Raw genomic sequence first — 14,131 nt, forward strand, 5'->3', positions numbered from 1 at the left:
GGATTTAAAAGTAGTTCTGAAAGTTGATATTTTCACTCCTTATTTTGCAGTGAATTTTCACTGTTGTTATTTCACTGTTAAAACCCCATATTTCATCATAAAGCATGAAAGAAAAATCATCATTTTGAAAGTGCTAAGTTATTAAATTTTAAACGTTTTGTTGCCAAAAGTGTTTCAATTTTATGTTTAAAAGCGATTTCAAGTGAGTTTCCCGCGTTATTGTGACGTCATTTAAAAAAATGTTTCCGGTAACAGTCGAGTCGTCCTATTTACAGAATGGGTAAGAAAGGATAACTGAAAGGTAATCTGAAATGAAATGAAGTATCTTTTTAACGTTTCTTGAATAAAATAATGAACTATTGGTGTAAATATAAGGAATGAATTGCGGGGTTGATGTCATTATCGGGGATATGAACGCAATTGGGCTGGTCAAGGTACGCGTGGAGTCCTTCCCAATTGCGTTCATACCCCGATAATGACATTAACCCCGCAATTCATTCCTTAAATGAACTGCCTTTCGGCAATTGCGTTCGTCAATCGATGAACGCAACATCTTCGGATATGTTCGGATCGAAATTCATCGCATAACAATATACATGAAAACTTAATTGATCTTGTTATTGTTTGTATTGTGTCAGCAGCTGCCGTAAAATATAGATCAACATTTTAGAAAGTGTTAATTTATTATATTTTAAACGTACCATTGCCAAAAGTGTTTTTACGTTGAAAAGATTTCTAGTGGTTGATCTTTTCCCGCGTTATTGTGACGTCATTTGAAAAAAAAATGTTTCCGGTTACAGTCGGGTCGCTCTATTTACAGAAAGGGTAAGAAAGGATTACTGAAAGGTTTTCTTAAATTGAATGAAGTATTTTTTCAAACAATTCTATAATGAAATAATGAACTATTGGTGTAAATATAGGGAAGGAATTGCGGGGTTGATGTCATTATCGTTGATATTAACGCAATTGGACTGGTCAAAGTACGGACTCCACGCGTACTTTGACCAGCCCAATTGCGTTCATATCCCCGATTATGACATCAACCGCGCAATTCATTCCTTAATTAAATGTGCCCAAAAGTTTGTAATAACGGTAAAAAAACAAAGTTTTTTGTACCATGATATTTCCTTTTTCTTCCCTCAGTTAATACAATTGTTGGTTTATAAAGGTTTTTTTTTATCAAACATGTTTTATAGTTTTATTTTACAATAATAATGTTGGCTGATCCATTTTAATCACGTGATCATCCATGGTACAACATTGAAACCTATTTCAAACTGACGTCGCGTAAATTTGTGTTTTATTATGATGATCGATTGTCTGACTTCTCTTCAATTATATTAGGTCTGCTTGTGTAGAACTACTTGTTAGATACCAAATGTTGCGTCTCCGACAACTTACCATAAGTGTCTGTCCGACATTTCCCGGAGGTCCCGGCTTTCCGTGTTCCCCGTCCGGCCCACGGCTTCCCTGCAACACCGGAAGCACGCGCACTCAAACACGAGTTTATATGATCAGCGGTTAAATAAGAATTCAACTTCTACTCCCCAGTATTGTAAAAACAACATAAACATGTACTACTCTTCGATAAAAGTTCGCGCATTATCTTCTTGTTGTTTATATCATGATCAATCGTATGCAAAAGTTGTTCTTAACGAAATCATAAACAATTAATGGTTATCTATTCTGGGAGTCTAGTCTAGGGCGGGCATTATTCCGCCGAGAGGCACGTACCATCTGTCCATGGAGTCCCATCGGCCCTGGCTCTCCCACGGGTCCCGCCGGCCCCTGAAACGTTATCCCGTTAATATAATTATCATTTAACATGAATTAAAATTAAGATTAATATTTAGAAATAAATTCAAACAGTATATAGTAATTTTGGCATCCGGCTTGATGGTCTGAACAGTAAATACAAATCGACATGTTGGCCTGACTTACCAGCGTAGGGAAAACATACATGTTGGCCTGACATACCAGCTTAGGGAATACATACCGGCATGATGGCCTGACATACCAGCGTGGGGAATACATACATGTTGGCCTGACATACCAGCGAAGGGAATACATACCGGCATGTTGGCCTGACCTACCAGCGTAGGGAATACACACCGACATGATGGCCTGACTTACCAGCGTAGGGAATACATACCGGCATGATGGCCTGACTTACCAGCGTAGGGAATACATACCAGCATGTTGGCCTGACTTACCAGCGCAGGGAATACATACCGGCATGATGGCCTGACATACCGGCATGTTGGCCTGACATACCAACGAAGGGAATACATACCGACATGTTGGCCTGACTTACCAGCGTAGGGAATACATACCGCCATGTTGGCCTGACTTAACAGCGTAGGGAATACATACCAGCATGATGACCTGACTTATCAGCGAAGGGAATTCATACCGGCATGATGGCCTGACATACCGGCGTAGGGAATACATACCGGCATGATGGCCTGACTTACCAGCGAAGGGAATACATACCGGCATGTCGGCCTGACTTACCAGCGTAGGGAATACATACCGGCACGTTGGCCTGACATACCGGCCGCAGCGTAGGGAAAACTTACCGGCATGTTTGCCTGACTTACCGGCAAGTTTGCCTGACATACCGGCATGATGGCCTGACATACCAGTGTAGGGAATACATACCGGCATGATGGCCTGACTTACCAGCGTAGGGATTACTTACCGGCATGTTGGCCTGACTTACCAGCGTAGGGAATACATACCGGCATGTTGGCCTGACTTACCAGCGCAGGGAATACATACCGGCATGATGGCCTGACATACCAGCGTAGGGAATACATACCGGCATGATTGCCTGACATACCAGGGTAGGGAATACTTACCGGCATGTTGGCCTGACATACCGGCATGATGGCCTGACATACCAGCATAGGGAATACATACCGGCATGTTGGCCTGACATACCAGCGTAGGGAATACATACCGGCATGTTGGCCTTACTTACCAGCGTAGGGAATACATACCGGCATGTTGGCATTACTTACCAGCGTAGGGAATACATACCGGCATGTTGGCCTTACTTACCAGCGTAGGGAATACTTACCGGCATGTTGGCCGTACTTACCACCGTAGGGAATACATACCGGCATGTTGGCCTTACTTACCAGCGTAGGGAATACATACCGGCATGTTGGCCTGACATACCAGCGTAGGGAATACATACCGGCATGTTGGCCTTACTTACCAGCGTAGGGAATACATACCGGCATGTTGGCCTTACACTCTAGTATAGTTTAAGCATATTGGCATGCTTGGTCTTACGCACTAGAGTAATGAACACATACCGGCATGATGGTCTTGTACTCGTAGGGGTCGTGGTAGGGTACGGATTCCGGCTCCTTTTCGTACTCTATAGAATACAGTTGAAATGATTAACGTGATAATCAATTTAAATCTTGGTTTCCCTAACAACTCAAAAAGGGTAGGTAGGTAGGTAGGCAAAACTGCTTTCCTATTTCTTTAAACCAGGAGTCTGTACCAAACAGACCTTTAATAGGGTAAATCACTATTGCAGGAAGTTTTAAATTATATAAATGGTAAAAATTAACATGTTCATTTATTAGTTTATTTAGAGAAATACTAAAAACAGCAACATGCCGATCAAAACGCAAAAAAAACGTACGGTCGGTATGAAATAAAAGTGGAAGCAAAGATATGTTGACGCCTTAGGGTAGCATGTTGCTTTAAATAATATTCATTGCGTTTATAAGAGCTTTCAAATATACGGTTACAGCGAGGCGAGTACAGTGAATTACAGAATGTGCCCGTTGAAACGTACCAATGTTATATTCTTCCTCTGTAAGGCACGTTATATTCCCGTTGATACACTCGCAGATTTTCTCCACATCACCAACCTTTTGACGCCACGTATCGCCGTCATAATACGTGTCCCCGTTGTCCTCGACACACGGTTTCTCTGTTGACACAAAAACGTATGAATCATCTTTATTAGTCAGCGGTTTAAAAAATACCAAGACAAATCGTCGCTTATTTCGGACGGTTAGTATGGATAGAAACTGATTTGCGTAAACCTCGTTCTCACCAAAGGTAGAAAAGCGCAACGTTCTAATCATCACAATTTATGCAGGGCTCGAAACAAAGTGGAATAAATTTCTTTTGAATTTGATGTCAAATAAAAGATTGCCGGTATAACATAGAACTATGACACCCAATCCCCCCAACTGATTGAATAAAAAACAGCCAACACAAAGATATATGACGCACTCGCAACCTACACATAGAATACTAGCCCTCGTTGAGTCGTGACACACGATCATAATTCAAAATGGCCCTTAACAGGGGGGAGAATCGAGCTTAACCTTAGCATTCAAACAAGATGGCGGCGCCCATGTAAAAGGTGAGTTTTTCGGCGATTTAAAATTTTGGAAGCCAGCTTAGACACTGGCATATTGTGAAAAACCTGCTAGAGAAAATTCCACACCCATTGGTACTTGGATCTCCATGAAACATGCTGTAGTTTTGTCAAACATTCGGACATCGGCATCGACTCGAGAGGAAAACGAACTAAAAGGCACGGCTAAGGTTAGGATCCCTCGATAATATTGGCCTGTTTTGACGATTAGCAACATTATTCATGATTGTTGTGTCAAGTTGGTGCAATATAAATGTGTATTGATCAAACGTTATTTGTCTAGAAACCGGTAATGACGTATTTGCTTCCAAATTAGTATTTATGCACAATGCTAAGGAGCAGTGCACGCAAATAAGTGGCTAAGGTTAGGTGCCATTTATTGAGAGAGGCGTTCATTACCTACGGTAATTTTGTTTCGTGTTTGTATCTGTTCTTTCTGAGAGATTAAAGGTTTCCGTAACACTGTGCGACATCATCATTATCCAGATGAGGTATTTTGAAACTGCCAAATCTGATTTCGCTGTGTTTTCATCTAGATACAGTTGAGAAAAAAACTACAGTGACGCGATGTTTTGGATGAAAATCGTCTATTTTGTAGTTTTTGGTGTACCTTTTTAAATTTGAGGATGCATTAAAACAAGTAATAAAGAAATATTCACATTCATATTTAATCAATCGTTACCAGAAGCGAAACTGATCGCACTTCATTAGTACTTAAATTGTCAACGGTAGATCGGTCTTGTCAAAAATGTTGACAAAAGATTGTAATGATGATAAAGGTTTAAAGTAGATGAATGATGTTTCCTGTATACTCGTATTTGAAAATAATATCTGGCTCGATCAAACATAGTTTAAACGGTTGCAGGCATAGGACGAATACTTTTCAGGTTGTTAAATAGGGCCGATCTAGAACTGTTATGTTTGCTGTGTCACTAAACATGTTTTTTGTTGGTACAAATTGCCAAACCAGGCTCGGTCTAAGGAGATTCAGTTCACTCCCTCGACTTGTGGCATTTACCGATTCTGCCTCCGAGACAAGTTCAGAATCTTATTATCTGGATCCTGCTGTGTCATTTTCTAGACCTAATGACAGCTGTGCGTACGGTAAATTTGTCTCGGGTTGCTAAATAGCGTTAGCCATGTTTGCGCTTACGTACAGCAAGACTGTCTTAAATCACAAATGAAGATCTAAACAATAGAGTATTATTATGTGAGGAGAAACTAGGGTTTAGTGACACAGCAAACATAACAGTTCTAGATCGGCCCTATTTAACAACCTGTAAAGTATTCGTCCTATGCCTGCAACCGTTTAAACTATGTTTGATCGAGCCAGACATTATTTTCAAATACGAGTATACAGGAAACATCATTCATCTACTTTAAACCTTTATCATCATTACAATCTTTTGTCAACATTTTTGACAAGACCGACCTACCGTTAACAATTTAAGTACTAATTAAGTGCGATCAGTTTCGCTTCTGGTAACGATTGATTAAATATGAATGTGAATATTTCTTTATTACTTGTTTTAATGCATCCTCAAATTTAAAAAGGTACACCAAAAGTACAAAATAGACGCTTTTCATCCACAACATCGCGTCACTGTAGTTTTTTTCTCAACTGTATCTAGATGAAAACACAGCGAAATCAGATTTGGCAGTTTCAAAATACCTCATCTGGATAATGATGATGTCGCACAGTGTTACGGAAACCTTTAATCTCTCAGAAAGAACAGATACAAACACGAAACAAAATTACCGTAGGTAATGAACGCCTCTCTCAATAAATGGCACCTAACCTTAGCCACTTATTTGCGTGCACTGCTCCTTAGCATTGTGCATAAATACTAATTTGGAAGCAAATACGTCATTACCGGTTTCTAGACAAATAACTTTTGATCAATACACATTTATATTGCACCAACTTGACACAACAATCATGAATAATGTTGCTAATCGTCAAAACAGGCCAATATTATCGAGGGATCCTAACCTTAGCCGTGCCTTTTAGTTCGTTTTCCTCTCGAGCCGATGCCGATGTCCGAATGTTTGACAAAACTACAGCATGTTTCATGGAGATCCAATGCTTATGGAATAAATTAGTTTAGACAAAATAAGGCCATTATAACAGACGAACACATTGAATATTTGAAATATAATCGGTATTTCAGTAGTATGTTTATGAATAATGAATGATACATAACTAATACCTATCATGAATGCCATCTTTAGTATAGCTGATGATTATTGTTTTACACAAGATACCGATTTAAAGACAAATCTCTTATAATACATGATTAGCGAGCCGTGAATAATCAAAAGTTGTTTTACAAGTAAATATACAACTATTATGGAATACTACTGATTAATAAATGATTACGGTTTATAGCTGCACTATCACAGATATACCACTTTTACAACTTTTTTATTTTTTGTCTTGGGGAGAGCAAACTTTTGCGTAAATATCTGCAAACCAATAATATAAGTTTGCTGACAAAAAATCAGATCGTAAATTTTCATATTTCCGTTCGAAAATTAATGTTTTATGGCTTAAACCATTACTAACGGTTTAAGGAAAATGCAAAAACCATCAATTTTTGAAATTGAATATAAAAATCTGCGATCTTATTTTTTGTCAGCAGTCTTATTTGACTAGTTTTCATGGATTTTCACAATAATTGGCTCGTTCCAAGACAAAAAAAAGTTGTCAAAACGTTCAATCTGTGAGAGTACAGCTTTAAGAAAATAATATTAGACCTATGGATCATGACATGTTTCACTTTGTTTCCGGTTTAAAACAACCATTACGATTGTTTTTATAGTACAATTGTGTAATATAGCTAAACTCTTTTTCTATTGGTCATAATTTTATGATAAAGATTTATTTGAATACAGTTGTTCAAAAACATGATAATAAGATATTCGGTCCATTATGCATTTATACAGCAAATTACGTCATAAACACCATGGTGAAATGCAACACAGGTCACTCCTCATATTGTGCCGAAACAAAAAAGTCGTGAAGCATGTTGTTATTTTATTGTATATATTTTCTGTATTTTTCGACTTTAAACGGAATTAAGAACGATCGGATAAGTCTCCTTTTCTTTACCTATTACTTTTCTGCCACAACCGGAAGGTGTCTTTTTAAGTTTTATAAGTGATAACTTCGTAAATGAATAATTTCTGATACATTGACATGCACAATCAAAGCCTACCTTCGCTCTGAGCAGTGACGGCAACCACCAGCAAGGGTAAAAGCGCCCACCGCACTATGTCGAACTTCATGTTTATAATCCCCTATTCAATACATGAAGGACGCGTTTTTAAAACAGGAAATGGCGTCCTTGGCAAGCCAGCTACCGCCAGCTACCGTTAGGGGACGCGGAGCTCCTGTGTTCCGTGGAACGCTCAATCCCGGAGCTCTTCGGTTGCCTCAAACGGCCGTCACAGCCGTCAGTCTCAATGTTAGGCTTCCCGTCCGCGCTACAGCTTTCCGCGGCAACAACTACCTCATAAGCGCCGCCTACTATGTCTCAGCCAATAGGAGTTTCTGTTACATCCAACATCGGGCGGAGCGATATGTTTTTATGTACTTTGCAATGGATATGTAGGTCACTGACTTTGTTTTAATTTCAAGCAAAGTGGAATTAACCGCAGCAGACGAAGCGTGAGAGAACTCTATGTGTATGGCAGATTAAGTACTGATAAGCCTCGGCAGCTGGGTTTTACTGTTATAGCAGCGTATCATGTTCAGACTCTTTCGATACGAAATAAGCTGACATAAGGGATTTTGCATTTTGAAAGTTGACAGATATGTTAAATAACTCATAGAATTTTCGACCCATGAAATACAAGAACACTAACTTTATATGTTTGGTAAATGTTATAATGGTGTTGACCCTTTGTTATGAGGAATGCTTGAAGCATAGGGTAGTAGATCCTAGTCGTTATCATTCATTATGTTGCCACTTTCTCAGCTATATTGTATGCTATACTTTCTATGGGTTACGTTTGTAAATCACACTATGTCGTTACTAAATTGTGCTGGTCAAGTGTATGGCTTCAATCAAGCTTAAAAAATAGTTTTCTTACAATAACATTAAATTTAAATACTGAGCTAAAAGTATAAGGGCCAGTAACTGTTTTAAATCATCGTGGCCTGTAAGATTGTACTAATTACCTGTACTTTTAGAAGGACATACAATACAGTCACAGGCCCACTTCGATATAGAGAATGTGTTCAAGTTTAACTTTTACACAACTTTGAGACAAGCCCTAAAAAATTTTTTTAATCAGACGGCGTCTGCAAATGGCTGATCTCAGCAGACGACTGATTAAAAGCATGTGTCGTTAGATATTTCAGAAAAGTGCGTACTTTGGTAAAATTATGGAACGCTTCTTGTAAACATTTGCAGCGAAACTGGTAGTGATTCTTGAGCTATCACAATCATCGTCATGGTAAAACACAGACATTAACAATCATGGTGACGATGGTAAACGATATATGATGTTGTGATTTGAATAAGTGATGAGCGATTATCAAGTTCAATCGATAACTCGTTGCTGACAATGTTATGTCCAAAATTGATGTCGCTAATGTTACTTCCGCTAACTACGTTTTTTTTTGTGGTAAAAGTAGAGTAAATGACAATTTTTCTTTCAGGTAAATTCTCGTTGAGTTCATTTTAACTAGGTAGGTCACTCTCTTACACAAAAAAGCGGCGGTGAATGTAAACACTTGCTTAAAAACTTACAAACTCTCCCAAAATTACAAATTGTATTAAATTGTATATATATTCCATAAAACCTTCTTCAGTTACCTGTCTCTATGGTGTAGTAGGCCCGGTCTTACCTGCAATTACCGGGAATCCCGGCTCGATGCATTCTGTTTTTAAAACCTTTTTTTGGTATCGTTTGTAATTAACTAATTTACTTTTTTGTGAAAGTTTTATGAACTTAAGATATTCTAATGAAATCTTCAATGTTACTGGTTATTATGTTAAGCCGGTTCACACATATTTAATATGCTTTTAAAAGGATAAAATGCTAAGATAACTTACTTGATGCGGTGTGCTTCATTTTGCAATTGATGTGCAATTATCTAGTATGTGTTGTGTTGTTATGTTTTTTCGTTTATTTATTAAAGACAGAAAAAGGTTATGGAAATTTACTCACTGTTGTAAAAAGCATGACGATAGCAGCACACGTACTGATTCCAGGATTAACCATTTAAATTATCATGATGGTACTATGTATAAAGAATGTATTCCTTACTGATATAATGAACTTTCGATTATTGTCCGATAGAAAATCGAAATGCTTGGTCCGATTCGATTCGATTTTCGATAGCAAATGGAGTCTGATTTCCAAACACTAATTTGAATACGACTATTCGGGTGTGTTTTTTTGCATGAGCCCTTAGTAGTTTCTACGAAAGTGAAGGCGTTACAGGTTTCCTAATTGACCCCCGAAATGATAGCAACGAGTTTGGGTAGTCACGGCAACATCGTGAATATGTAATCGTTATTCTCCTTACCATCATCGTCATCGTAGTACCATCATTGATGCCTTTGAACAAATGGAGACTTTGTAAACTACATGTGAGTTAAGCCTTAATCGTCAAATATATCACCAATATACATTTATGTTTATATTAAATGACAATTGCACTTTCCACAGTGCAGAGTTGATTCCATGGTGAAAGGTCCTCTCAAATTAATCAAGTGAAGCGAATTATTCAACAATATATCGAAAATACCGATAAAAACTTTTGTTTACCAAATGTCGGTGCACGAGTTATTTGCCACGTCTATACGTGTTCAACTGGAAAGTATGAGTTACGCCTTAACTGTCAAAATTACCACCAATAGACATCTTTATTACTTAGTGATAATTTTATTATATATTTTACCAAAGTTAATAATTAATGTAATAAATTGATAATAATTGATTTATTATATTAGAAGTGATAAACCAAAACATTGCGAGTTTTCAATTCATGGGAGCAGACTGTAAAATACTTGTCAACATCTCGAAATACTGATTGCTCTCCCTTTGACAAACCATAGACGTGTGTGTTGGAGAGTCGATTGATTTCTAATAGGAACAGCAAAGAATACTTCGCTGCCTAATTGGAAATGATTTTTTTTATTTATGACATAATGCTCTTTTCCTCATGCTCATAAGTACTTAGTTAATTTTCAAACAAAATCCAACTTAAAGTACACGTAAATCGAAATAATGAAGACAGTAAGGTCATCTGAATAATTTGACAACAATTCCACAATGTAAGGAAAGACGGGGCACCATGCTTGCACTCGTGACGTCGACGTCAACGTTCTTCAACGTCAGTCAGCAACTACGGTATGTTGAGACACTTAGCATAACAATGGACTTATTAACAAAACGTATACATGCCTGGGTATTTGACGACGGTGTTAAACTGACTCTGTCTGTTGGTAAACAAAGTGCATCTGAATATGAGAGGTGTTCGTGCTAGATCGCTTGGTAAAGGACGAACAGCAAGCGCATGTGTCCCGTCTGACAATGGTTGATCACTGTACACAATGTAAGGCCGGGTTGCATACTATCGCGTAAAAGAAAAAACTAAATCCATCATATAACGATTTGATGCGTGATATGGTAAGGTGAAACAAAACTTCCGCTTAGATGGCAAAATAAAATGTTTCGAATGTTTCGAAGCTTGATTGATTTCGCATTTTATAAAAGATACGAAAACTCTTAATTATTCATTTTTAAAGCTTTGCCGTTGATAACTGTATTTTTTTTATAAAACTCGTTAGTACTGTCTAACCCGATTGCCTCATACTCATACGGACCGGCAAAAATACCTCGAGCCTCGGAAAATTCGAGCCAAGCGGGAATGGTTACTTTCAGTATAATGAAACATTTTCGGGCCAACGAGGAATTCGGGCCAAACGAGTTAGAGCCAACGGAGTTGTACTGTATACCTAAACACCATGTAAAATACAATCGAAACTTGAAAATATATCATATTGGTGAAATTGAACTTCAAATGTCAAATCTACTTCATTTGTGTTTACATCATCATGAACACATTCTAGGGCACTGTGAATTCATTTTCGTATAACAGATGCATCTTGCATTTTCTTCATACCTCGATCTGTGTTAGAACATATTTTTGCCGACATAAAATCATCATCCTTGAGTGACTCGTTTTCTGTATTATATTGCCCCCCCCCTCCCCACAACCTCTAAAAATAATAAATGACTTCCCACGATCGTGTCTGTAAAAAAGTATATATCCCCGAACAGAACCGACTATGTTCTATTGAAGTTTAAATAGATATATTAGGTGAGCATGTTTGGTCATTAAGTGTGTTTGCTTTAAATCTTAGTAATACAGCTGGTAATGCTTAAGATTTTGCTGTCCATACTACCACTACTGTTTCTGCTATTGCCACTGTCATCAACACCGCAAAATCACCAGCGACGCTACCACCACAGCAACCATCACCACCACCGATATTGTGATGACTTTGCATCCCCTAAAATAACTGACGCTGCTGTTGATACTGTTGTTGTTGCCACTTCTACAGCTTCAGCTATGACTCCAACTACTAGTATGATTATTTTTGGCTTTGAAAACATAAATTTCTGAATTTTCCATGTTGTGAGAAAAGACAATATTCAGCATATAACGCTCTGATAGTGCGTAGTGTGGTAAGGGGAAACTAAATTACAGCTTAAATGGCAAATTTAAGTGTTTTGAATTTGAAGACGCGCTTTTTTCTTACAAAAACGACGGGAAACTTCGCACGATTTCGTCTTAGCAGAGCGATAAAAATCGAGTGAAATTCAAGCAAGATTACGTTAAATAATTAGTGTTCTGTAACATTTTACATCTTATCTTTGCTTTAAAGTCATTAAACTTGGAATCATCCGCACGTTACACATAGTTAAAGCCTTGTATCCAGCCCGTGTAAAAATATCGTTATACGCTTCAGGCTGCCCGGGGCTGTCACGGGCTGCCAGAAAACTAAAGTCGAAAAGTGGAGTAAAGTGATGTTTTTAGTTCACACAAAAAAAGTGTAAATGTTGAAAACGTATTCATTTTAGTATTTTGCGTCATTTAAAGAGTGCTTTGCAAACGAACTATTGTGAATGATTTTTTTCGGCTTTAAAAACATGAATTACTGAATTTTCCGTGTTGTTAGAAAAGACAACATTCAGCATATAACGCTCTGATGCGTAGTGTGGTAAGGGGAAACTAAATTACAGCTTAAATGGCAAATTTAAGTGTTTTGAATTTGAAGACGCGCTTTTTTTTACAAAAACGACTGGAAACTTCGCACGATTTCGTCTTAGCAGAGCGATAAAAATCGAGTGAAATTCTAGCAAGATTACGTTAAATAATTAGTGTTCTGTAACATTTTACATCTTATCTTTGCTTTAAAGTCATTAAACTTGGAATCATCCGCACGTTACACATAGTTAAAGCCTTGTATCCAGCCCGTGTAAAAATATCGTTATACGCTTCAGGCTGCCCGGGGCTGCTGGGGGCTGCCAGAAAACTAAAGTCGAAAAGTGGAGTAAAGTGATGTTTTTAGTTCACACAAAAAAATAGTGTAAATGTTGAAAAAGTGTTCATTTTAGTATTTTCCGTCATTTAAAGAGTGCTTTGCAAATGAACTATTGTGAATGATTTTTTTTTTAAATTCGGCTTTGAAAACATGAATTTCTGAATTTTACGTGTTGTTAAGTCATTAAACTTGTAATTATTCGAACGTTTCATATACTAGAAGCCATGTATCCAGCCCGAGTAAAAAAACAACATAAAACGCCCGGGGCTGCTCGGGGCTGCCAGAAAACTAAATTAGAAAAGTGGAGTAAAGTGATGTTTTAAGTTCACACTCAAAGAATAGTGTAAATGTTGAAAAAGTATTCATTTTAGTATTTTGCGTCATTTAAAGAGTATTTTGCAAACAAATTATTGTGAATGATATTTTGATTTTTTGTTCGGCTTTGAAAACATGAATTTCAGAATTTTCCGTGTTGTTAAGTCATTAAACATGTTATTATTCGAACGTTTCATATACTTGAAGCCATGTCTCCAGCCCGAGTAAAAATACCATAAAACGCCCGGGGCTGCTCGGATCTGCCAGAAAACTAAAATAGAAAAGTGGAGTAAAGTGATGTTTTTAGTTCCCACTCAAAGAATAGTGTAAATGTTGAAAAAGTATTCATTTTAGTATTTTGCGTCATTTAAAGAGTATTTCGCAAACGAATTATTGTGAATGATTTTTTTGATTTTTCATATACTAGAAGCCATGTATCCAGCACGAGTAAAAATATTATAAAACGTCTGGGGCTGTCAGACGCGTGAAATCAAAAAGTGGAGTAAAGTGATTTCTTTAGTTCACAAAAAAGGAATAGTGTACATGTTTTTAAATGATTCATTTTAGTATTTTTGCTTCAGTTTAAGGTGTGTTTTGCAAAACAGTGAATGATTTTTTTCATTTTTTAAGTATTTGTTTGGCTTTGAAAACTGAAAACCGACGGGAAACTTCACACGAGTTCGTCTTAGCATAGCTGCTAATCTGCCCAGCTGCTCAGCTTTTGACTTCACGCCGTCAGGCTGGGTTGCTGACTTCACGCTGCTAGGCTGTCAGTCTGCTGGGCTGCTGACTTCACGCTGCTGGGCTTCCAGTCTGCTGGGCTGCTGACTTCACGCCG

The 14,131-nt window shown here is 37.7% G+C and overlaps 1 protein-coding gene across 1 annotated transcript in view; it reads right to left on the reverse strand.

Annotated features, from left to right (window-relative positions):
* LOC128234330 (fibril-forming collagen alpha chain-like) overlaps positions 1–7,899 on the reverse strand; it is a 42,213-nt gene extending 34,314 nt beyond the window's left edge. The window contains exons 1-5 of the mRNA XM_052948505.1: positions 7,630–7,899; positions 3,818–3,955; positions 3,324–3,388; positions 1,735–1,788; positions 1,402–1,470 (exon numbers count right to left, since the gene is read on the reverse strand). Coding sequence (XP_052804465.1) covers positions 1,402–1,470; positions 1,735–1,788; positions 3,324–3,388; positions 3,818–3,955; positions 7,630–7,699 — 396 coding nt within the window. The 5' untranslated portion in view covers positions 7,700–7,899. The remainder of the gene's footprint in view (positions 1–1,401; positions 1,471–1,734; positions 1,789–3,323; positions 3,389–3,817; positions 3,956–7,629) is intronic.
* Positions 7,900–14,131: the final 6,232 nt, after the last annotated feature.

The sequence above is a fragment of the Mya arenaria genome, chromosome 5, assembly GCF_026914265.1.
Source record: "Mya arenaria isolate MELC-2E11 chromosome 5, ASM2691426v1".
NCBI lineage: Eukaryota > Metazoa > Mollusca > Bivalvia > Myida > Myidae > Mya > Mya arenaria.